This window comes from Salmo trutta, chromosome 24 (assembly GCF_901001165.1).
Source record: "Salmo trutta chromosome 24, fSalTru1.1, whole genome shotgun sequence".
NCBI classification, from domain to species: domain Eukaryota; kingdom Metazoa; phylum Chordata; class Actinopteri; order Salmoniformes; family Salmonidae; genus Salmo; species Salmo trutta.
This window is the reverse complement of record NC_042980.1, coordinates 10,325,344-10,350,626: the sequence shown is the minus strand read 5'-3', so window position 1 is coordinate 10,350,626 and position 25,283 is coordinate 10,325,344. Positions and strand designations below refer to the sequence as shown.

At 43.0% G+C, this 25,283-nt stretch overlaps 1 protein-coding gene across 1 annotated transcript; it reads right to left on the bottom strand.

The window, feature by feature from the left end:
• Nucleotides 1-10,406, bottom strand: LOC115160664 (solute carrier family 40 member 1). Its single transcript, XM_029710903.1, has 8 exons — nucleotides 10,106-10,406; nucleotides 9,889-9,956; nucleotides 5,639-5,798; nucleotides 5,227-5,342; nucleotides 3,294-3,420; nucleotides 2,279-2,524; nucleotides 1,402-2,046; nucleotides 1-1,123 (listed from the first exon to the last, which is right to left on the bottom strand). Exons 1-8 carry the CDS (start codon nucleotides 10,137-10,139, stop codon nucleotides 801-803), a joined length of 1,719 nt encoding a protein of 572 aa, XP_029566763.1. The 5' UTR covers nucleotides 10,140-10,406; the 3' UTR covers nucleotides 1-800.
• Between the last annotated feature and the right edge of the window lie 14,877 nt (nucleotides 10,407-25,283).

The following is a 25,283-nucleotide window of genomic DNA, read 5'->3' as shown; positions in this document are numbered from 1 at the left end:
AACATGGGACCAACACTTTACATGTTGCGTTTATATTTTTGTTCAGTCTATCTATCTATCTATCTGTATCTGCACTCCTTGAATAAATAATTTGCATAACCCTTATAACCATGTATTAAAGAGACTTTATCCCATGCTCGTTAAGCAAAATAAGTAAGTACCTGTTTCTCACTGGTAAAACCGGTAATCTAAATCATTGTTAATTACTAAAGCTTAAGTAACTTAGACGTTTGAAATGCTAACATGAATGGCTATAGTAACAATGAACTACTGAGAAACAAATGTGGAAATGAAAATCCCGCGGCTGATGCAGAGCTGTAATGAGATGCAAACACCACTAGAATCACAGAACATACTTAAGTAGTATGCAGCTGTAACCGTAGTAACTGCAAGAAATACCTGCATTTTTCCTCTCTCATTTACTGTAGCTTTAGCTGCAGCCCCTTGAATAACAAGACAGCTAGATTGAAATATTGGAAGTAGGGAGAAGCAATGTTTATTTTTTGACACCTTTTCTATAAGGCCTCATTCAAGCTGAGCTTTTTGTCTGTGAGGGGCTGCTTTTCTGTGTCTGTGGCCGCACTGCTCTTCCCCCTTCCGCAAAACGGCTAATGCTATATCACAATGGCAAAGGACAGCCCGTGCTAGGGTTAGGTGCAAAAGTAGATACATTAGCGCTGTGGGGGCTAGACGCAAGCATGTTTAGTTTGATAGCTAGCGGGCAGGAGGAGGAGTGGACAATAGTGTGCCCCGCAGGCTGCAGGTAGAGCTATTAGCAGGGACAGCGTCTCTTTAATGGGCTACACGGTGGTGGGAAGCGAGGAGGGAGAGTCCGGGAGGGCCTGGGCCTTCTGCTCTGGCGAGCAGCAGAGGAAGAGGCGCCGCCCGAGGCTCTTGAAGGCAAACCTGAAGTACATGATGTGGCCCATGGCCACGAAGGAGACGGAGAGGATGACGAGAAGGCCGAAGGCCTCAGGGTTGGGCGCCAGAATCACCATGATAAAGTGCAACAGGTCCAGGAGGTAGTTCATGGAGTTCTGGACACCATTAATCACCCCCCTCTCCGACTCGATCACATTCTCTTGGATGAGCTGGGTCACGGTCAAGTCAAAGGACCATAGACCTGCAGAGGGGAAAACATGAGCACAGCAGTCATTTAGAATGGCATTTTTACGACCACATAAAAATGATATAGGAACAGGCAATCACCGCTATGACTGTAATTATCAGCTGATATTGGAATCAAAGGTTGACAATATTGCTCTGTGGAGACATTAACACCGGATCTGAAGTCGACTTCCCTCCCTGCTGGTGCCTGCCTTTTATAACAAAGTTCATACGCTAACTGTTAACACATGACATAGCAGCACTTTTCCCAGTGTGGACTTTTGAGTTACTCACCAATTCTAGCAGCAATAACCCCTGAAAACAGCAGGCTGACTGACAGGTAGGACTGCAGAGGTGGCAGTTCTTCAGCAGGCAGTGCGGTCGAACCGTTGACCAGCAGACCATCGATGTTTAGCATGCTAGCCGGATGGTCGGCCTCTGGTAAGTTGCCGCCGTTTCCGGTCAGGTGGCTGTAGATGTCCTGGAAGGGCGAAACGCTGAGATCGAAGGGGCTGCCCGGTGCGAAGACGGACGCCACGCACAGAATTAGGCAGGAGAGTTGCACCACACCTGAGATGAAGCCTGTGCGGATTAGGCCACACTTCTTGCGAACCCAGGTGAAGGCCACCGTGCCACAGATGCCTGACACGGCTGAGGCACCCATCAGCAGGCTGAGCACAGAGCCGTTGAGGCCCTGGGTGTAGGCGTAGCCCGTGGTGATGCAGTCAAATCCCAGCACCGTCATGTAGAGGAAGGACAGCGACATGCCTGCGAAAAAGATGGACTGGTTGTAGTAGGCCACCCAGCCGTCGCGGATGGTGCGCAGGGGCTCTGTTATCTGGTAGCAGCAGCTAGTCTTCTTGGGAGAGTCGGCCTTGACGACAGCCATCTCGTTCATGAGCTGGGAGCCCTCTACTGTGCCCTTGCCGTTTTCTAGCTCTACAGACCACAGGAGGAAGAACAGACATACATGAGTGACTGTTTTGGGGCCACAAGACCGTACACAGATAGAGAAATACTCAATTATGAGATCTAAGTGAGGGCCAGCCCAACTAACCACCTCAACGGATGTATATTTGACCAAAGAAATTGCAAGATCTTACAAGAAGACTTATGTTCATTGACATTAATACATGTCCGTCAGTGATGTTCATTGAGGGCTAGAACATACCGTTCGGGAAGTTAAGTTGTTTCAGTTCCTGGTCATCTTCTTTTTTGCCAGCCTTCAAGGCCAGTGCCGGGGTTTTCTGGTAGACCTTCCATAGCAGACCGTACTCAAGGCACATAGAGCACAGGTTCCAGCCCGCAATAAAGCCGCAGCCAATGAAGTTCGAGCCGAAAGCCATGATCTGGCCCACCAACATGGGAGCTAGGATGTTGGTCAGCTGGTCGATGATCCGCACTGTGGCGTTCATGTCTATTAAAAGAAGAGCATAATTGCATTACTGTCCATTGTCCACAGGAAACGTAAATTCATATTTTACTTTACCCTGTCTAAGCTTGGGTGGTATACCGTATACCAGGGTATTTTGAAATAACGACGGTATGATTTTCAATACTGTGAAAAATAATCAGAACATTTTTGGGGTTTGGGGCATCCTAGAGGGCATCCTAGAACCCTGTCTTAAGTTACACGTTCCCCCGAATTACAATATTTGCTGACAGAAGAAGTTCAAGGAGTCAAACATGGCTTCTAATTTGTATCTGCTTTCCTTATGACCTTATCTGAAAGGACTTGATTGACAGCTTTAAGTAGAGAAGCTGCTTTAAGTGACTGTGACATGATAGCACACAGCCAAAGTCTTATTTGATGGTTTTTCCACTAATTCATGTCAGGGATTTTTATAGGTTTCCTTAAGGTTATACAGTGCAATACACTTCAGGTTAATTGACTTCACTGGTGCAGACAAGCAACATGTAGCACACAGCTCTGGTCATTCATGAACTGTTAGTCTTTATGGCATGTATGGCCTCATTCCTTTGAGATTATCTGTGCGGAAGTGTTGCATTTTTACTGTCAAAATATCTGATTTATAGCTTTAGTGAACCAAGGTGAAATGGACAGTTCTAAAAGAAAAATGAGTGATTTAGCTGTGATTGGGTTCAAAGGTCACGCCACTGCAAGGCGATAAAGGTCCGTTCACATGAGCCCTATTGATTTGGGCTGGTTTCCCATGGAGACTGACCTGCCAACTTGCTGCTGTCCTGTCCAGCCACAACCACCACCCAGTCTCTCTGGATGGTAATTGACATGGCAGTACTGGCCAAATTAGCAATGTTGGCTATGGAGATGACCAGGATATAGCAGCATGTCTGAAAACCAAGAAAACTATACATTTTTGTTTGCTTTGGTAAAAACAAAACATAAAAACATTTTTAAGGTGTACAAATTTACTTTCTACAATAGAAATGTTGGCCTCGACATGTGTTCTTACACACAACAACAACAATGAGCAAAGCATATCATTTAATCTAGAAACGGCTTACAACCATAATCCAGCGTGAGACTGAAATAAACAGGCCTGCTGTTTTTTTTGTGTACATTATAATTGCAGCTGTTCTGACCAGGGGAATAGAGATGGAGTGGCTCAACAGGCCAGGCAGCATTTCTCTCCCTCACATGACGGCCCTAGAAGAACCTGCTGACTACACAGTCGTGAACAAGACACTCAATCTCCTGTTTCACCACCACCTTCAGAAAACTCACAGCCCCCCCCACCTTAAAATCCAAAGGCCCCTTCACAAATGCACGATTTGTCCAACAATACACTGACTACACCACGTGAGAGACACTTTGTTCATGATCCTGATAGTGTAGCAGCCAGCAGATTGTAACATTCGCTATTGCAACAGTCTTCTTCTATCAACCATAAAAACAAGGTGCTATAGTAATCAACGGATATTCCTAACTTTGAACAAGCATATCTCATGTCCCGTTTGAGCTACAGTCGTGACATTTTGTGCATATATGCATCTCCTCACGAGCAACACATTTCCCATAAGGACCTATAAGCTGAGCCCATTACGTTTCCCGCAAATGGAGACTTTTTGTCCCCCACCAAACTTTCAACAAGCATATCTCCTGGGGCCTCATTTATAACAGTTGCGTACATTTCACACTACATTTCTGCGTGCGCCACTTCTGAAAAGTCTGCGTACGTGATTTTTTTAATTGAGATTTACAAATTTGCTGCATGACATACATACGGATGTTTCCCGTTATAAATCAGACAGGTCGTATAAAACGGTGTGCGAATGAATGCTACCGCCCACACTTCTATGCAAAAGACAAATTGTTGTTACATTTTTTATTTATCAATAGATTAGTGGGTTTCTTTGTTCTGCCTTGGTGTAGGCTCTGAGATTAAATAGTACAATGATGTCGCACACCTACTGCAGACCAACACTGTAGCTTACCTAAACTGTCAAATATTTTATATAAGCTACTGGTCTATTTACTCTGTTGGCAGAATGCAATTTTTTTTTTTTTTTAAATAATAAGGACTGTCGGTTTCTATAGAAGAAAACAATCTGTACATACATGCATCTCCTCATGAGAAACAAGTCTCCCATAAGGCTCTTTAAACTCTGCCCATTCACAAAAGGTGAATACTTTTAAAAGGCGTGTAGACTATATATACAGGCACTGTAATTCCATACAGATACAGTTGACAATTAAAGGAAAACTATTTTGGTATTTGTTTCATTAGTCCATTGTTGATATAGTCCCAAAATGTTTTGCATGTCAGCAATCAAGTTTTCAAGAGATATAACTTATACAGAAACACAGCCAGTCTGATGTTGACAATGTTTTTTTTCTCTTTTGCATTAAACCACATAAAGTAAATTTGAATAAAATGACTAATTGGCCCAAGGAGGGGGCGCTGCATCATTCATGGGGGACGACATGTTTACTGTTGCCTTGTTCAATGTGTAGGCTAGGCTACTGTCCAGAAGCTGAACTGATATGTAAAGGTTGTTGAAATGACACACTTGAATTTCACATCATAGTAGACTTAGGTTAGAACATCGTACTTGTCAAATGGGTAAAATGCTTTCGCTGCAAATGACCACTTAATGATCATGACAGTATGAAAAGTCTAGGAAATGCAATCTTACCAGAATCCATCCATTGTATAACTCTGCAATCTGTTCTTTGAGCTGGAAAACCACCATCAAGAGGATCCCACACAGTATGACGGCAAAGTTCTGGACAACCAGCGAAGTCTGGGCCACTATCAATGGGAGGATAAGCATTAGAGACATAGTCACAAACAATGTATTTATGTCTGAGTAAATCACTTAATTGGAGACTTCCCTCAAGACACAATGGGTTCATTGAATGGTCTCGAATAGAGAATTATGCCAATTTCCATCTAAATTAACCCATTCCCCAAAAACTCTAATCCCAAGCAATTAAAATGAATGATCAAGTAATGTTTTGTCTATGTATATTGTTCATTCCTGTTCAGTGTATTCAGTTCTGTTCAGAAACACTGACTTTAAAGTAGGCCTAATTATGGCTGCATACCTTTGAGTCTTGGGTTTTTGTCAACCCAGTCACCGATAATGGCTCCAAGGAGCAGCACTGACCCCGCCACCACCAGTCCGTACACAGCCGTGAGCAGAAGGCTGTTGCCATACAGCCCCACCAGAAATACGGCTACAGCAAAGTTCCACATACGATCGCCCTACAAAGACACGCATGTTAACTTTTGTCGTTTCAGCCAGCTGTTAAAATGCACGGCACACTAGGCTATAGCTGATGAATGATGCTTGCAGAAACATTATCCTTGTCTACTACTAAGCAGGGCCGGTGCCAGAACGAATCAGTTGGATGGGCATTTGATTTCAGTAGGGGGCACATTTTTAAAAAAAAGGGTTTTTTATAGTAAATACAGGTAATTTAACTGTCAAAAAATATTACTTTTTAAATGTGGCAAGAACACTTTGTTTTAAATGACTTCATCATTTCACAATCAGAGTTTGTATCGACAGATGTAACCTGTTCAATATCATTGTAGAATAGGCCTATGCGTAAAATGCATCGTCCAATTGGAACGTCTGCCTATGCCCACACATATTATCTCAAGAAAATGTTTATATTTTTAATACCCTCAAACACCAAGTTAGGCATAGCCTACCTAATTTTAAAATAGGCCATCATCAGTTATCACTGTCAATTGCGAAGGACAATTCATCACGTTTTACCGGTGAAATGTCCAAACTGCATGCCAATCATTTGATCTCAATCAGTTTAATGGGAATATGCATTTAGATCTTCTTGAATTACTGTTTTGTGAGCGAATTAAAGCAGATGGTGTTAACAAAATGTTAGCCTTTCTTGTAGGCCTTCCTCTGTATCCGCTGCTAAGGTCACTTTCTATCACTCTAAATGTCAAGCTTCTACCGCTAACCCTAGGAAACTCTTTTCCACCTTCTCCTCCCTCCTTAATCCTCCACCCCTCCCCCTCATTCCTTCCTCTCTGCGGACAACTTTGTCTACCACTTTGAACAGTAGGTTGACGACATCCAGTCCTCACTCACTCAGCCTATTGTGTCCACTGGTCCTACTGACACAGAGCTATCGCGCGCCTTGACCACTTACAAAACTATATACCTGTATCCCTTCTTTCTTTTCTTCCAAAACACTTGAGCGTGCTGTCTCTGATCAACTCTCTCACTATCTCTCTCTCAGAACAATCTTCTTGACCCCAACCAGTCAGGCTTCAAGACGGGTCACTCAGCCGAGACCGCTCTCCTCTGTGTCGCGGAGGCTCTCCGCACTGCCAAAGCCGACTCTCGCTCCTCTGTTCTCATCCTCCTAGATTTACCCGCTGCCTTCGACACTGTGAACCATTAGTTCCCCCTCTCCACTCTCTCAGGGCTGGGCGTCCCAGGCTCTGCACACTCTTGGATTGCATCCTACTTAGCAGGCCGGTCCTACCAGGTGACGTGGAGAGGATCTGTTTCTGTACTAGGCTTGGGCAGTATGCTGTATACTGGAGTATTTGTAAATAGCCACGGGATGGTTTTTCAATACCTGCAGATCACATTCTTCATTTCACCACATTATTTTACATTATGAAGCTTACTGTAGTTCCCCAGAACAGATGAGCCAGTCACGTGTTTGTTTGTACAGCGGGAGAAAGAAGGCACCAGGTGAGTCCAGCTGTGTATTGACAGGGGTTGCGTTTTATAAGGAAAGTCAACAGTGTTATTTATCCTTCAATAGAGTGACGTGCAGGGATGTGCAACTATAGATTTCCTTCACAGAAAAGACATTGCAACGCATTCGGCAGAAAATAGCTTCATTTTCAGAAGGGCAACGCTATTTGGATGGCAGCCACAAGTAAATTAGTTTACAAAGAATAAGAAAGGTCTTTTTTTGCTAAAAATTATGCATGGTCATCATATTTCTAATGTTCATCATAGAAAGAATGTAGCCAGCTACATTTCCTAATGTTTTGCTTAAAATTAATCTTGCATTTTATTGGAGAAAAGTTGGCTGGCTACACTGAGAAAAGAATGCTTGTTCGTTAATTCTCATCCAAGTGGAGAAGTGCAACTGAAGCACAAAATTTGTCAAGATGCCAAAATTACAATAGGAAGCATTTTACATCTGCATTTACAAAACACAGCAAGATATTTCTTATGTGTTTTGTCTTTTTTCCTGAAAAGGACATCACCATAACCAAGTGGTCCCATATCGTTTTGGGTCCCACTGCGCAAGAGTGGGTCCGTGGAGTTTTATGAACATCAAGGCAGACGCGGTGAATTTGGATCCTAGATTTCGTCGGTGGATCAGTTTGTCTGCATATGCATTAGAGGTGGTACGTTTCTGTAAACTAAGCACACAGACAGCAGGGCGAGTTCAAGTCCGTCATACATGAGCCCAAACTGTTTTGAGGACAGCCGGTTTAGCAACCCCTGGTAGTCTTTTTTTGTCTGTGGCTGTTTTTGTTACAGCTCGAAGTGGTCAAGTTTTCATGGAATTATTGTGGTAATTATACTGAAAAAAAAATGTAAAGTGTTGGTCCCATGTTTCATGAGCTGAAATAAAAGATCCCATCATTTTCCATACGCAATTTTTTTTTATTTCTCTCAAATGTTGAGCACAAATTTGTTTATATCCCTGTTAGTGAACATTTCTCATTTGCCAAGATAATCCATCCACCTGACAGGTGTGGCATATCAAGAAGCTGATTAAACAGCATGATCATTACACTGGTGCACCTTAAAAGGCCACTAAAATGTGCAGTTTTGTTACACAACACAATGCCACAGATGTCTCAAGTTGAGGGAGCGTGCAATTGGGATACATTTACATTTTACATTTTACTCATTTAGCAGACGCTCTTATCCAGAGCGACTTACAGTAGTGAATGCATACATTTCTTTTTTTTTCTTTTTTTTTGCCAGATAAATGAATGTTAATTTCTCTACCATATGCCGCCTCCAACGCCATTTTAGAGAATTTAGTAGTACGTCCAACCGGCCTCAACCACAAACCACGTGTAACCACGCCAGCTTAGGACCTCCACATCTGGCTTCTTCACCTGCGGGATCGTTTGAGATCAACCACCTGGACACCCGATGAATCTGAGGAGTATTTCTGTCTGTAATAAAGCCCTTTTGTGGGGGAAAAACTCATTCTGAATGGCTGGGCCTGGCTCCCGAGTCATATGAAATCCATAGAATAGGGCCTAATGAATTTATTTCAATTGACTGATTTCATTATATGAACTGTAACTCAGTAACATCATTAATTGTTGCGTTTATATTTTTGTTCAGTGTAAATGTAATTTATTTAGAATGTATCTGAATTAATTCTCCAGAAATATTTTTACCAGCTCCGTGTATTCTCAAATTGATAAAAAGTGAGGGAACACCAGCTGCCCTGCTCCCCGCGCTAAGGCAGCATTTCATCCCTGTTCAACTCGCAAGTGGCTGAAACTGTCACCAGAGAAAGCATCCGAGCGAGTGAAACAGCTCCCCTCTGTGTAACTATGTGTAGCCAATGTATCTGATGCTGTCTGGACAAAAATAAGTATGACATGCCATATAAGTATGATACCAAGCTGTTCTCAGAGCATTTCGTATTATTTTGTACGTAAATCCAAGACACTCCATTTAGTATGATATGTTACGTTTCGTATGGGATGTATTTACATGTACTATGTTGTGTCTAGTCTATCAGACCAGGCTGGGGCTACAAATACTGAGACTGATGAGCCCCGTTTCGCTCGCTCAGATGCGTCTTTGTGTCGGCGCGCAACTCCTCAAATAAATGATGAATATTTAAATGTTTTATCAGGATGGACAAGGAGGTACGGTATGGCCCCCTAAACTCGCCCATAATGCCGACCTTGCAACTGAGCCTAAAGTGATCATACCCTATATAAATTAATAACGGTCTACTGCCAAGGACTGTTACACAAAATAAACATTACCTAAACAAACGCATGCACCTGATTTACAAATACCATAACAGAACAACTATTGTATGCATGGACTATTACACGCTATATCGAACCCTCCATGGGTCCACCGATCAACCATTTTTTTAGCAACAATTTTTGTCAAGCCAGACTAAGCGCGCGCAAGATGCGCCCCACTGGATGGGAAAAAGCCTACAGCTCCTTCAATTGTGTACCTATTCTTAAACATAAATGGGCTAAAACATTTTGTCAAATGGCCCTCCACCATGAGCAATAAGGTGATGGCCTACCTACTCCTTATTTGACTTTAAATGGTTTATCTTGGCTTCGTTTCACTTACCCATGTCGAGAGGCCATGTCCCAGGTAAATCAGGAACTTTGGTGATGTGAAGAACTCCTGGACAGATTCTGCAAGGAAAAGGATGTTTACGACTCGTTGTTATTAATATCATATGGCCACCTGTGTGGTCAATACATTCGGCAGCCACAATTTATTGATCAAATATGCCATTTAAATGAGTCCTTGTAAAATAACTGAAAACATAAAATTGACCTACCACAACAACGTTTCTTAGATCCAGCGTTATCCATTGTAATACTTTGCCGGAAATAATTAACGTTTGCCCAATATTTATTTATCTTCGTAATGCAAGGCTATCGATGGGAGACGCTCTGTGCATAAAATGTTCGGCAAACGCACGCCAAAGCTCCCCTTTCTCCTTTCCAAACTTAGCTATCACTGTAGCTGAAGTTGGAAACAGATATCTTAGCCGAAAAGCCTTTTTAGTTCAAATGCAAACAATAAAATCTCCCGAACAGCTCCAGCAACCTTCTCTCGTCTTTTCTGCACTGCCAACAGCGTTTATGTCACTGGTCAATATACAGTAGCCCGAAGGAATACGTCACAGTCACATGACTCGAGCCTCACAGCCTATACAGATGCATTCAAAACAAACAAAACAAAGCCCTTGTGGCGAACTATTATTTACGATGCATTGTTGCAATAGATCTGACATTATCCATGGTTTTGGTGGTTGTTAGAATGTTATTCATTCTATTAATAACTGCTTATATCGGGAGGGAGGGGGGATGGGGATGGGGGGGTAGTTAGTAACTATGTTCAGTACCAGTAAAAAGTATGGACCCACATACTCATATATATATATATATATATATATACCACAGGAGGTTGGTGGCACCTTTATTGGGGAGGACTGACTCGTGGTAATGGCTGGAGTGGAAACGTGGAAGTTTGGCAAATACATCAAGCACATGGTTTCCATGAGTTTGATGCCATTCCATTTATTCAATTCCAGCCATAATTATGAGACGTCCTCCCCCTAGCATCCTCCACTGATAAATATATATATACATACACAGTACCCGTCAAAAGTTTGGACACAGCTACTCATTTAATTAAGGGTTTTTCTTTATTTGTACTATTTTCTACATTGTAGAATAATAGTGAAGACATTAAAACTATGAAATAACACATATGGAATCATGTAGTAACCAAAAAAGTGATGAACAAATCAAAATTTATTTCAAAGTTGCCCCACATTGTCTTGATGACAGCTTTGCACACTCTTGGTAATCTCTCAACCAGCTTCATGAGAAATGTTTTTTCCAACAGTCTTGAAGGAGTTCCCACATATGCTGAGCACTTGTTGGCTGCTTTTCCTTCACTCTGCGGTCCAACTCATCCTAAACCATCTCAATTGGGTTGTCGGGTGATTGGAGGCCAGGTCATCTGATGCAGCACCCTCCCTCTCGTTCTTGGTCAAATAGCCCTTACACAGCCTGGAGGTGTGTTTTGGGTCATTGTCCTGTTGAAAAACAAATAATAGTCCCACTAAACACAAACCAGATGGGATGGTGTATCGCTGCAGGATGCTGTGGTAGCCATGCTGGTTAAGTGTGCCTTGAATTCTAAATAAATTACTGACAGTGTCACCAGCAAAGCACCCCCACACCATCACACCTCCTCCGCCATGCTTCACGGTGGGAACCACACATGCGGAGATCATCTGTTCACCTACTCTGCATCTCACAAAGACACGGCAGTTGGAACTAAAAATCTCAAATTTGGACTCATCACACGAAAGGACAGATTTCCACTGGTCTAATGTCTAATTGCTCGTGTTTCTTGGCCCAAGAAAGTCTCTTCTTATTATTGGTGTCATTTAGTAGTGGTTTCTTTGTAGCAATTCGACCATGAAGGCCTGATTCACGCAGTCTCCTCTGAACAGTTGATGTTGAGATGTGTCTGTTACTTGAACTCTGTGAAGCATTTATTTAGGCTGCCATTGAGGTGCAGTTAACTCTGCAGCAGAGGTAACTCTGGGTCTTGCTTTCTTGTGGCAGTACTCATGAGAGCCAGTTTCATCATAGCGCTTTATGATTGTTGCAACTGCACTTAAAATTTTCCAAATTGACTGACCTTCATGTCTTAAAGTAATGATGGACTGTCATTTCTCTTATTTGAGCAGTTCTTGCCATAATATGGACCTGGTCTTTTACCAAATAGGGCTATCTTCTGTATACCACCCCTACCTTGTCACAACACAATTGATTGGCTCAAACGCATTAAGAAGGAAATAAATTCCACAAATGAACTTTTAACAAGGCACACATGTTAAATGAAATGCATTACAGGTGACTACCTCATGAAGCTGGTTGAGAGAATGCCAATAGTGTGCAAAGCTGTCATCAAGGCAAAGGGCTACTTTGAAGAATCTCAAATATGATTATTATTAGTTTATTTGTTTAAACTTTTTTGGTTACTACATGATCCCATATGTGTTATTTCATAGTTGTGATCTTTTCACTTTTATTCTACAATGTAGAAAATAGTAAAAAAATAAAGAAAAACCCTTGAATGAGTGTCCAAACCTTTGACTGGTACTGTATGTAATGTTTATTTTTTTTATTGCAGGGGCAAGTGTTACTGATGTGGACTACCCCTATCAGACAGTTCGAAATAACAAAAGTTTATTACAAAAACAGGGGGCAGGCAAATGACAGGTCAAGGGCAGGCAGAGGTCAGTAATCCAGGGCAGAGTCCTTAAGGTACAAAACGGCAGGCAGGCTCAGGATCAGGGCAGAAAAGAGGAGACAGACGACTGTGAGACAGAGGTTTAATTATTGATACATGAAACGTGGGACGTATACGGAGGGTGCAGGGCAACAGAAGACGAACAGCAGAGGGGCTAAGGATAATGGAGATGGGGAAAGTGCCAACAAACAGGGGGAAAGTTTGCGGGACTCTACCCAGAGGACCAGATCCCGAGTGGACAGCCATACCCTCTGCCCAAGATGAAAGCGGGGAGCCGGGGTCTGGTGGCGGTCTGCTTGTCGAGGATACCTGGAGGTGGTCTTGAGAAGAGCGGACCGAGCTCTCTTCCAGGTACGCTGACAGGGGCGGACTAACATCTGGGCCGAGGGTATGTTCACCTCTTCTTCTGGGAAGAGCGGAGGCTGATAACTCACGGAGCAGCGGCCAAGCAGGGAAGGGTGATCCGGGCGTACTCCACCCACATGAGTTGCTGGCTCCAGGTGGTGGGGTTGGCTGACACGAAGCACCAAAGAGTTGTCTCCAGGTCCTGATTGGCACGTTCCGACTGGCCGTTGGATTGAGGATTTAACCCAGAGGACAGGCTGGCCGATGACCCAATGAGTGTGCAGAACACCTTCCAGAACCGGGACGAGAACTGAGGACCACGATCGTAGACCATGTCCACCAGAAGCCCATGGATCCAGAAGATATGCTGCACCATCAGTTGGGACGTCTCCTTGGCAGAAGGTAGTTTGGGGAGGGGATTGAAATGGGCGATTTGGAAAACCTGTCCACCACCTTGAGGATAGTGGTATTGCCATCAGACGAAGGGAGACCAGTGACAAAGTCCAAGGATATATGGTGAGGGACAGGAAGAGGTTAAATGAGGCCAGACAGAGCTTGCAGAGGATTCTTGTTCTGAGTACTGACAGTGCAGGCGGCGATGAACACATCAGGGACCACGGTGGGGCACCAAAAGTGTTGTCGCACAAAGGCCAGGGTCCGATGGGAGCCAGGGTGACAGGTAAGCCTGGAGGAATGATCACATTCCAGGACCGGGGAGCGGGCAGCCAGGCATGAGGTAGGATGGATGGTCTCAGGGTATGAGGGTGTAGAGGCGGGGCTAAAATGGCGTGAAAGCGCATCCGGCTTAACATTCTTAGACCCCGAGCGGTAGGAGATGTTGAAGTTGAACAAGAGGGCCCATTGAATTTGCCTGGAGTTGAGACGCTTGGTGGTGTGAAGATATTCCAGGTTCTTGTGGTCCGTCCACACTATGAATGGAAGTTCCAACCCCTCTAACCAGTGTCTCCACTCCTCCAATGCCATCTTCACTGCGAGTAGTTCCCGATTCCCCACATCATAATTCCTCTCCGTGGCATTAAGACAATGGGAGAAGAAGGCGCAAGGATGCAGCTTAAGGTCCAGGACAGAACGCTGGGACAGGATGGCCCCCATTCTGACATCCGACGTGTCTACCTCCACAACGGACTGACGGGATGGATCCGGATGGATCAATATGGGAGCTGTGGTGAAGCGGTGCTTAAGGTCCAGGAACGTTCAGTCAGCAGCTGGGGACCACGTGAACGGGAACTTGGGAGAGGTGAGTGCTGACTGAGGGGAAGCCAAGGTGCTGTAACCCCGGATAAAACGGCGATAGAAATGGGCAAATCCTAAGAAGCATTGCAGCTGCACTCTGGATATGGGTTGGGGCCAATCCACCACCGCTCTCACCTTTCCGGGATCCATCTGCACATTCCCAGCAGCGATGATGTATCCAAGGAAGGAGATGGTGGAGCAATGGAATTCGCATTTTTCACCTTTGACAAAAAGATGGTTCTCCAGGAGATGCTGGAGGACCTGTCGGACGTGGAGAACGTGTTCTTGAGCCGGGCGGGAAAAGACGAGGATGTCGTCGAGGTAAACGAACATGAACCGGTTCAACATGTTGCAGAGAATGTCAACCAAGGCCTGGAACACAGCAGGAGCATTGGTCAGACTGAATGGCATCACCAGGTATTCATAGTGTCCGCTAGCAGTGTTGAAGGCTGTCTTCCACTCACCACCTTCCCGTATCCGAGCCAGGTGGTAGGCCTTTCTCAGGTCCAACTTAGAGAAGATAGTGACCCCATGGAGCAGCTCGAAAGCCGATGCGATGAGTGGTAGAGGGTAGCGGTTCTTAACCGTGATGCCATTGAGGCCTCCGGTAATCGATGCAGGGTTTTGTCCTTTTTCTCCACAAAGAAGGACCCTGCGCCGGCGGGGGAGGCAGAAGGACGGATACCCCCTGCATCAAAAGCACCTCTTCAACCTCAGGAGGCTGAAGAGATTTGGCTTGGCACCTAAAACCCTCACAAACTTTTACAGATGCACAATTGAGAGCATCCTGTTGGGCTGTATCACCACCTGGTACAGCAACTGTACCGCCTGCAACCGCAGGGGGCTCCAGAGGGTGGTGCTGTCTGCCCAACGCATCACCGGGGACAAACCACCTGCCCTCCAGGACACCTAAAGCACCCGATGTCACAGGAAGGCCAAAAAGATCATCAAGGACAACAACCACCCGAGCCATCACCTGTTCACCCCACTATCATCCAGAAGGCGAGGTCAGTACAGGTGCATCAAAGTTGGGACAAAGAAACTGGAAAACAATTTCTATCTCAAGGCCATCAGACTGTTCAATAGCCATCACTAGGCAGCTTCCACCCAGTTACGTAACCCTGCACCTTAGAGGCTGCTGCCCTATGTACATAGACTTTAAATCACTCGCTACTTTAATAATGGAACACTAGTCACTTTAATAATGTTTACATATTTTTGCTGTACTCATCTAATATGTATATACTGTATTCTAGTCTACTGTATTTTAGTCTATGCCACTCCGACATTGCTCATCGTAATAGTTATATATTCCTTAACTTCTATGGGCTAGGTGGGACGTGCCCGTCCCACCTGCAGGACACATTATTCAACAGCCAGTGAAATAGCATGGCGCGAAATACGAAACAGCAAAAATCCCATAATTTCATTTTCTCAAACAATCAATTATTTTACACCATTTTAAAGATGAACTTCTCGTTAATCTAACCACATTGTCCGATTTCAAAAAGGCTTTACGGCGAAAGCATAAAATGTGATTATGTTAGGACATAAACTTCACAAGAAAAAACACAGCCATTTTCCAAGCAAGGACATGCATCACAAAAACCAAAAATACAGCTAAAATATTCACTAACCTTTGATGATCTTCATCAGATGGCACTCATAGGACTTCATGTTACACAATACATGTATGTTTTGCTTGATAAAGTTCATATTTATATCCAAAAACCCCATTTTACATTGGCGCGTGATGTTCAGAAAATATTTTGCCTCCAAAACTGCCGGTTATTCAGCACAACAATTTACAAAAATACTCATCATAAACGTTGATAAAATATTAAATTGTTATTCAAAGAATTATAGATAAACATCTCCTTATTGCAACCGCTGTGACAGATTTCAAAAAAGCTTCACGGGGAAAGCACACTTTGCAATAATCTGAGTACGGCGCTCAGAAAAATACATCAGGCAATACAGATACCCGCCATTTTGGAGTCATCTAAAGTCATAAATAGCATTATAAATATTCACTCACCTTTGATGATCTTCATCAGAAGGCACTTCCAGGATTCCCAGGTCCACAATAAATGTTGTTGTGTTTGATAAAGTCCATAATTTATGTCCAAATACCTCCTTATTGTTTGCGCGTTCAGTAAGCTACTCCAAATGTAGGAAGCGCGCCAAAATTTCACGACGAAAAGTCAAAAAAAGTTATATTTACGTTCGTAGAAACATGTCAAATGTTGTATAGCATCAATCTTTAGGGCCTTTTTAACATAAAACTTCAATAATATTCCAACCGGACGATTCCAATGTCTTGAAAAACTTTATGGAACACAGCTACCTCATCACGTGAGCGCGTGCCAATGAACTCATGTAACCAACTTCCCGGCCTTCTTGTTCGCTATCTGTTCACTGCAAAAGCCTGAAACAAGGGTCTAAAGACTGTTGACATCTAGTGGAAGCCTTAGGAAGTGCAAAATGAACCCTAAGTCACTGTGTGTTAGATAGGCAATGACTTGAAAAGACTAGAAAAGACTACAAGCATCAGATTTCCCACTTCCTGGTTGGATTTTTCTCAGGTTTTTGCCTACCATATGAGTTCTGTTATACTCACAGACATCATTCAAACAGTTTTAGAAACTTCAGAGTGTTTTCTATCCAAATCTACTAATAATATGCTAATATTTAACTCTGGGCCCGAGTATTAGGCAGTTTACTCTGGGCACGCTTTTCATCCAAAAATGAAAATACTGCCCCCTATACCTTAAAACGTTAATTACATTCTTTTACTTTTAGGTTTGTGTGTATTGTTGTGAACTGTTATATATTACTGCACTGATGGAGCTAGAAACACAAGCATTTCGCTACACCCTCATAACATCTGCTAAACATTTGTATGTGACCAAAACCATTTGATTTGATTTGTATTGCTGTTTTTGTGTGACAATGTATTACCACAAAGATATTTGGAAAAATGGCTGCTGTTTTATTGTCCCTAATAAGATCCTGATATATTGTCAATGAAAAAGAACTGAGTGGAAAATTTGCGGTGGAGTTTTTATAGGAGGAGTTGAAGTGGTCAAAGGAATCAAGGACTATGCTCTTGTTTGCACTTGACATTGTTTATCCTCTTAGTATTCCTGCCATAAATCAGCATATTTCTCTGTGCAAATGTTTCTAATCAGCAACCTACTTTCTGAAAACAGCCCAATTCTCCATGATGTTTTATTGTGTAACTCTAATAGTACTCTTTGTAATGAATAAAATCATGATGTTGAAACAAAATTAGTAGCATGAGTAACATAACATTGTTTTTTCAGAAAGCTTCAAGTTTTCAATATAAGGTATTTATGGTCAAACACTTGGTTACATCTTCGACCACCAGTAACAAGTACGCTGCTCAGTCTCATTGTGTGGGGTATATAGGACTCCAACCTCACACTGTGTTTACAAGCAATTACTTTTGTACTGTGCGGTCACAGAAGGAATCCCTCACATAGATTGATCTATTCATGGTTAAGTCAGAGGGGGGAGAGATTTTACCTGGCCCTATTGAAGCGGTAAAAACATCTGACCTATCCTTATTAGTGGGCTGTTATTGTCGGCTGGCTGAGGTGTATATGATCAGTGGTCAGGCTTTTGCTGTGTCATTTTGTGGTCACATGACTTGGAGGTACGCCTCACTGAGATCTTCTCCCAGGCTAACAGTGGAACAACATCTCTGTTTACATCTAAATTCACACCCCTGGTAGGAACACAAAGAAACTATGACTTGTGAGTGTCTTCAATCGTTCTGCTTCACACTTCACAATCGACTCAGAGCAGGTTATTGTGACAAGTAAGAGTGTCGTCCCTTATATTTGAAACATGCTTGCACAATTTATTCACTTTTCTCTCCCTCTCTTCATGTCTGAATGTTTGTAGTTGGTGACCTGGGTACTGCATGTCTTACTCATTGCAGCCCTCGCTGTATAATTCTATCCTTCCCTCTTTTTTAAGTTGCTGAAGTTACATCTTTACACACCTATTCCACCATTTATGTTGGTTGAGTGATCAGACAGCACTTGGAGATAAACAGACAAGTCATCCTAACCTCTAATAAAGGATATATCCAAGGAAATACAAAAACATACAAAAATATCAGAGTTCAGCAGACACGTGAAGCCAAACTGTTTGTCTGTCACATTACTGGCAGCTGAGAGTGTGGGTTGTGTGCAGGGGCGGAATGGCAAATGCCAGATGTGCTGTTAGCCCAGTGGGCCTATCTAAATTGTATTTGTTTTTTGCACAAAATTATCTGGCTAATAATGGGGGCCTCGAGGAAAAAAAATTGCCAGTGTGGGGGCATCGAGGAACAAAATGGGCCGGTATGGGGGCCTCAAAGAAAATAATGGTCTGGTGTATTAAAAATGCAAGGGCCGATTTTTGGTCCCAGTCCACCCCTGGTTGCTTGCCTGGCCTCTCATGCTTTTACATGTGGATCAAAATTAACATTTGTCTGTAAGTAATAACAGAGCAAGCAATCACAATCAGCCATTTTTGAGTAAGCAGCACAGCAAAAGCAGATCACCTATTGCTGTTTGCGCATGAGTTGACTTTGAACTAAGGGGCCATTTACATTAGTAAGATATGTCTAGTGAGATCTACAACTGTGAAAATAAAGGAAACACTTGAGGAAATGAGGGATACAAAGCATATCGAAAGCAGGTGCTTCAACACAGGTGTAGTTCCTGAGTTAATTAATATCCCATCATGCTTAGGGTCATTTATTAAAAATGCCCAGTTGCCCATTATTTTGGCTACCATGACTAAAAGAGATCTCAGTGATTTTGAAAGAGGGGTCTCAAGGAGCATAGGGGATTTAAAGGGTGTTTGTGCGTTAGTGGTGCACGGGTCAACTGCTTGTTCACCCGCACCTGCCCGCAATTGCTAATAACCCCTAATGACCTATCCACAGCCGCCTGACTATATGTGATTAAATGAAAATCTGAGGCCCGCACCTGACCAACTAATATAGAAAATGGCTTAAGGCTACAGTCAGAGATGATGGAACTATTTTTTTTGGCAAGGGGTGCCGGATTTTTTCCCTCGATTTAGATGTCTCTGCTTATAATTTCCTACATTTTGGTAGGCTATTCGATAGTCAACTTGTCTAATTAGATACATGTAGCTTCTCTTCTGTCATTATATGTTGCCCTAGAAGACTAAATAAACCCTTGATAACCAGGATCATGCTATAAATCGTTAGAATGAAGGCTTCATTCTAGTTGATGTAGGTAAAGATTTTTCTGTCCTCTGTTTTTTTCACTGAGGAAAGACGTTTAGGGACCAGGGAGAAAATGCAATAACAAAATAAAACGGGAATGATTTTCCATGCAAAATGTAAAAATTGTAAGGAAATGGAATGCTGTGAAAATGACCCAACATGCTTTCGGATTTCAGTCCGGGCTTGGATGCATATTTTATGTGGTTGAAATACAGTGCCTTCAGAAAGTATTTTACATCCCTTTACTTTTTCCACATTTTGTTGTGTTATTGCCTGAATTTAAAATGTATTACATTTTTTTGGTCACTGGCCTACCATAACAAAGATACAGGCGTCCTTCCTAACTCAGTTGCCGGAGAGGAAGGAAACCGCTCAGGGATTTCACCATGGGGCCAATGGTGACTAAAACAGTTACAGAGTTAAATGGATGTGATAGGAGAAAACTGAGGATGGATCAACAACATTGTAGTTACTCCACAATACTAACCTAATTGCCAGAGTGAAAAGAAGTAAACCTGTACAGAATACAAATATTCCAAAATATGCATCCTGTTTGCAACAAGCTACTAATGTAACACTGCAAAAATGTGGCAAAGCAATTAACTTTTTTGTCCTGAATACAAAGTGTTATGTTTAGGGCAAATCCAATACAACACATTACGGAGTACCACTCTCCATATTTTCAAGCATAGTGGTGGCTGCATCATGTTATGGGTATGGGGAGTGGGGAGGACTGGGGAGTTTTTCAGTATAAAAAATAAACGGAATGAAGCTAAGCACAGACAAAATCCTAGAAGAAAACCTGGTTCAGTCTGCTATCCACCAGACACTGGGAGATGAATTCACCTTTCAGCAGGACAATAACCAAAAACACAAGGCCAAATATACACTAGAGTTACTTACCAATATAACAGTGAATATTCCTGGCAGAGTTACAGTTTTAACTTAAATCTACTTGAAAATCTATGGCAAGACCTGGAAATGGTTGTCTAGCAATGATCAACAACCAATTTTACAGAGCTTGAAGAATTTAGAAAATGTCAAATGTTGGTCAATAATGATGGTCAAATAATGGTGAAATGTTGCACAATCCAGGTGCGCAAAGCTCTTAGAGACTTACCCATAAAGACTCATAGCTGTAATCACTGCGAAAGGTGCTTCTACAAAGTATTGACTGACGGGTGTGAATATTTATGTAAATGAGATATTTCTGTACTTAATTTTCAATACATTTGCAAAAATATTTCATTTTCAATCATTTTAAAAATATGTTTTCACTTTATCATTATGGGGTATTGTGTGTAGATTTATAAACAGTGAGAAAGAAAATCAATATAATTAATTTTGAATTCAGGCTGTAACACAAAACAAAATGTGGAATAAGTCAAGGGGTATGAATACTTTCTGAAGGCACTGTGCTTACAACTTTTATGATGCTAAAAAAGATTGCACCTCTACAGCAGTATCTAACTGCACATTCCCACTCTCTCAAAGATGCTGAAGGAAAGTGTAGTAGATTGGCAGATTATCTGGTTAATTGACACCACCTTGTGGTACCACTGTGTAGTGTCATTTGTGACCAGATACACTGGGGGGAAAAAGTATTTGATCCGCTGCTGATTTTGTACGTTTGCACATTTACAAAGAAATGATCAGTCTATAATTTTAATAGTAGGTTTATTAGAACAGTGAGAGACAGAATAACAACAAAAAAATCCAGAAAAACGCATGTCAAAAATGTTATCAAATGATTTGCATTTTAATGAGGGAAATAAGTATTTGACCCCTCTGCAAAACATGACTTAGTACTTGGTGGCAAAACCCTTGTTGGCAATCACAGAGGTCAGACACTTCTTGTAGTTGGCCACCAGGTTTGCACACATCTCAGGAAGGATTTTGTCCCACTCCTCTTTGCAGATCTTCTCCAAGTCATTAAGGTTTCGAGGCTGACGTTTGGCAACTCGAACCTTCAGCTCCCTCCACAGATTTTCTATGGGATTGAGGTCTGAAGACTGGCTAGGCCACTCCAGGACCTTAATGTGCTTCTTCTTGAGCCACTCATTTGTTGCCTTGGCTGTGTGTTTTGGGTCATTGTCATGCTGGAATACCCATCCACAACCTATTTTCAATGCCCTGGCTGAGGGAAGGGTGTTCTCACCCAAGATTTGATGGTACATGGTCCCGTCCATCGTCCCTTTGATGCGGTGAAGTTGTCCTGTCCCCTTAGCAGAAAAACACCCCCAAAGCATAATGTTTCCACCTCCATGTTTGACGGTGGGGATGGTATTCTTGGGGTCATAGGCAGCATTCCTCCTCCTCCAAACATGGCGAGTTGAGTTGATGCCAAAGAGCTCCATTTTGGTCTCATCTGACCACAACACTTTCACCCAGTTGTCCTCTGAATCATTCAGATGTTCATTGGCAAACTTCAGACGGGCATGTATATATGCTTTCTTGAGCAGGGGGACCTTGCGGGCGCTGCAGGATTTCAGTCCTTCACGGCGTAGTGTGTTACCAATTGTTTTCTTGGTGACTATGGTCCCAGCTGCCTTGAGATCATTGACAAGATCCTCCCGTGTAGTTCTGGGCTGATTCCTCACCGTTCTCATGATCATTGCAACTCCACGAGGTGAGATCTTGCATGGAGCCCCAGGCCGAGGCAGATTGACAGTTCTTTTGTGTTTCTTCCATTTGCGAATAATCACACCAACTGTTGTCACCTTCTCACCAAGCTGCTTGGCGATGGTCTTGTAGCCCATTCCAGCCTTGTGTAGGTCTACAATCTTGTCACTGACATCCTTGGAGAGCTCTTTGGTCTTGGCCATGGTGGAGAGTTTGGAATCTGATTGATTGATTGCTTCTGTGGACAGGTGAGTGGGGGTCAAATACTTATTTCCCTCATTAAAATGCAAATCAATTTATAACATTTTTTACATGCGTTTTTCTGGATTTTTTTGTTGTTATTCTGTCTCTCACTGTTCAAATAAACCTACCATTAAAATTATAGACTGATCATTTCTTTGTCAGTGGGCAAACGTACAAAATCAGCAGGGGATCAAATACTTTTTTCCCTCACTGTACATGTGATATGAGTAATGTAAGATATGTCAACATTATTTTTTCTAGTTTTTTCTAGCCACCGTGCTTCTACACCTGCATTGCTTGCTGTTTGGGGTTTTAGGCTGGGTTTCTGTACAGCACTTTGCGACATCAGCTGATGTAAGAAGGGCTTTATAAATACATTTGATTGATTGATTATTTAAAGTGGCATTGTTTTAAAGTGCCTGGTGATCCATTTATTAAAGTGGCCAGTGATTGGGTCTCAATGTAGGCAGCAGCCTCTCTGAGTTAGTGATTGCTGTTTAGCAGTCTGATGGCCTTGAGATAGAAGCTGTTTTTCCAGTCTCTCGGTCCCAGCTTTGATGGACCTGTACTGACCTCGCCTTCTGGATGGTAGCGGTGGGAACAGGCAGTGGCTCGGGAGGTTGTTATCATTGATGATCTTTTTGGCCTTCCTGTGACATCGGATGCTGTAGGTGTCATGGAGGGCAGGTAGTTTGCCACCGGTGATGCGTTGTGCAGACTGCACCACCCTCTGGAGAGCCTTGCGGTTGAGGGCAGTGCAGTTGTCATACCCGACAGGATGCTCTCGATTGTGCATCTGTAAAGGTTTGTCAGGGTTTTGGGTGACAAGCCAAATTTCTTCAGCCTCCGAGGTTGAAGAGGGGCTGTCGCGCCTTCTTCACCACACTGTCTGTGTGTGTGGACCATTTCAGTTTGTCTGTGATATGTACGCCGAGGAACTTAAAACTTTTCACCTTCTCCACTGCTGTCCCTTCGATGTGGATAGGGGGAGTGCTCCCTCTGCTGTTTCCTGAAGTCCACAATCATCTTCTTTGTTTTGTTGACGTTGAGTGAGAGGTTGTTTTCCTGACACCACACTCCGAGTGCCCTCACCTCGTCCCTGTAGGTTGTCTTGTTGTTGTTGGTAATCAAGCCCATTACTGTGTCATCTGCAAACTTGATGATTGAGTTGGAGGCGTTGTATGGCCACACAGTCGTGGGTGAACAGGGAGTACAGGAGGGGGCTGAGCACGCACCCTTGTGGGGCCCCAGTGTTGAGGGTCAGCGAAGTGGAGATGTTGTTTCCTACCTTCACCACCTGGGGGCGCCTGTCAGAAAGTTCAGGACCCAATTGCACAGGGCGGGGTTGAGACCCAGGGCCTCCACCTTGATGATGAGCTTGGAAAGCACTGTGGTGTTGAATGCTGAGCTGTAGTCAATGAACAGCATTCTTACATACAGTTGAAGTCAGAAGTTTACATACACTTAGGCTGGAGTCATTAAAACTCGTTTTTCAACCACTCCACAAATTTCTTGTTAAAAAACTATAGTTTTGGCAAGTCGGTTAGGACATGTACTTTGTGCATGACACAAGTCATTTTTCCAACAATTGATAAGAGACAGATTATTTCACTTATAATTCACTGTATCACAATTCCAGTGGGTCAGAAGTTTACATACACTAAGTTGACTGTGCCTTTTAAACAGCTTGGAAAATTCCAGAAAATGATGTCATGGCTTTAGAAGCTTCTGATAGGCTAATTGACATGATTTGAGTCAATTGGAGGTGTACCTGTGGAAGTATTTCAAGGCCTACCTTAAAACTCAGTGCCTCTTTGCTTGACATCATTGGAAAATCAAAAGAAATCAGCCAAGACCTCCACAAGTCTGGTTCATCATTGGGAGAAATGTTCAAACCCCTGAAGGTACCACGTTCATCTGTACAAACAATAGTACGCAAGTATAAACACCATGGGACTATTACAAGCTGCACACCCAGGGCTCACTGTACAGTCGTGGCCAAAAGTTTTGAGAATGACACAAATATTAATTTCTACAAAGTTTGCTGCTTTAGTGTCTTTAGATATTTTTGTCAGATGTTACTATGGAATACTGAAGTACAACTACAAGCATTTCATAAGTGTCAAAGGCTTTCATTGACAATTACATGAAGTTGATGCAAAGAGTCAATATTTGCAGTGTTGACCCTTCTTTTTCAAGACCTCTGCAATCCACCCTGGCATGCTGTCAATTAACTTCTGGGCCACATCCTGACTGATGGCAGCCCATTCTTGCATAATCAATGCTTGGAGTTTGTCAGAACTTGTGGGGTTTTGTTTGCCCACCCGCCTCTTGAGGATTGACCAGAAGTTCTCAATGGGATTAAGGTCTGGGGAGTTTCCTGGCCATGGACCCAAAATATCGATGTTTTGTTCTCCGAGCCTCTTAGTTATCACTTTGCCTTATGGCAAGGTGCTCCATCATGCTGGAAAGGCATTGTTTCTCACCAAACTGTTCCTGGATGGTTGGGAGAAGTTGCTCTCGGAGGATGTGTTGGTACCATTCTTTCTTTGTGACTGTGTTCTTAGGCAAAATTTGTGAATGAGCCCACTCCCTTGGCTGAGAAGCAACCCCACACATGAATGGTCTCAGGATGCTTTACTGTTGGAATGACACAGGACTGATGGTAGTTCTCACCTTGTCTTCTCCGGACAAGCTTTTTTCCAGATGCCCCAAACAATCGGAAAGGGGATTCATTAAAGAAAATGACTTTACCCCAGTCCTCAGCAGTCCAATCCCTGTACGTTTGCAGAATATCCGTCTGTCCCTGAGGTTTTTCCTGGAGAGAAGTGGCTTCTTTGCTGCCCTTCTTGACACAGGCCATCCTCCAAAAGTCTTTGCCTCACTGTGCGTGCAGGTGCACTCACACCTGCCTGCTGCCATTCCTGAGCAAGCTCTGTACTGG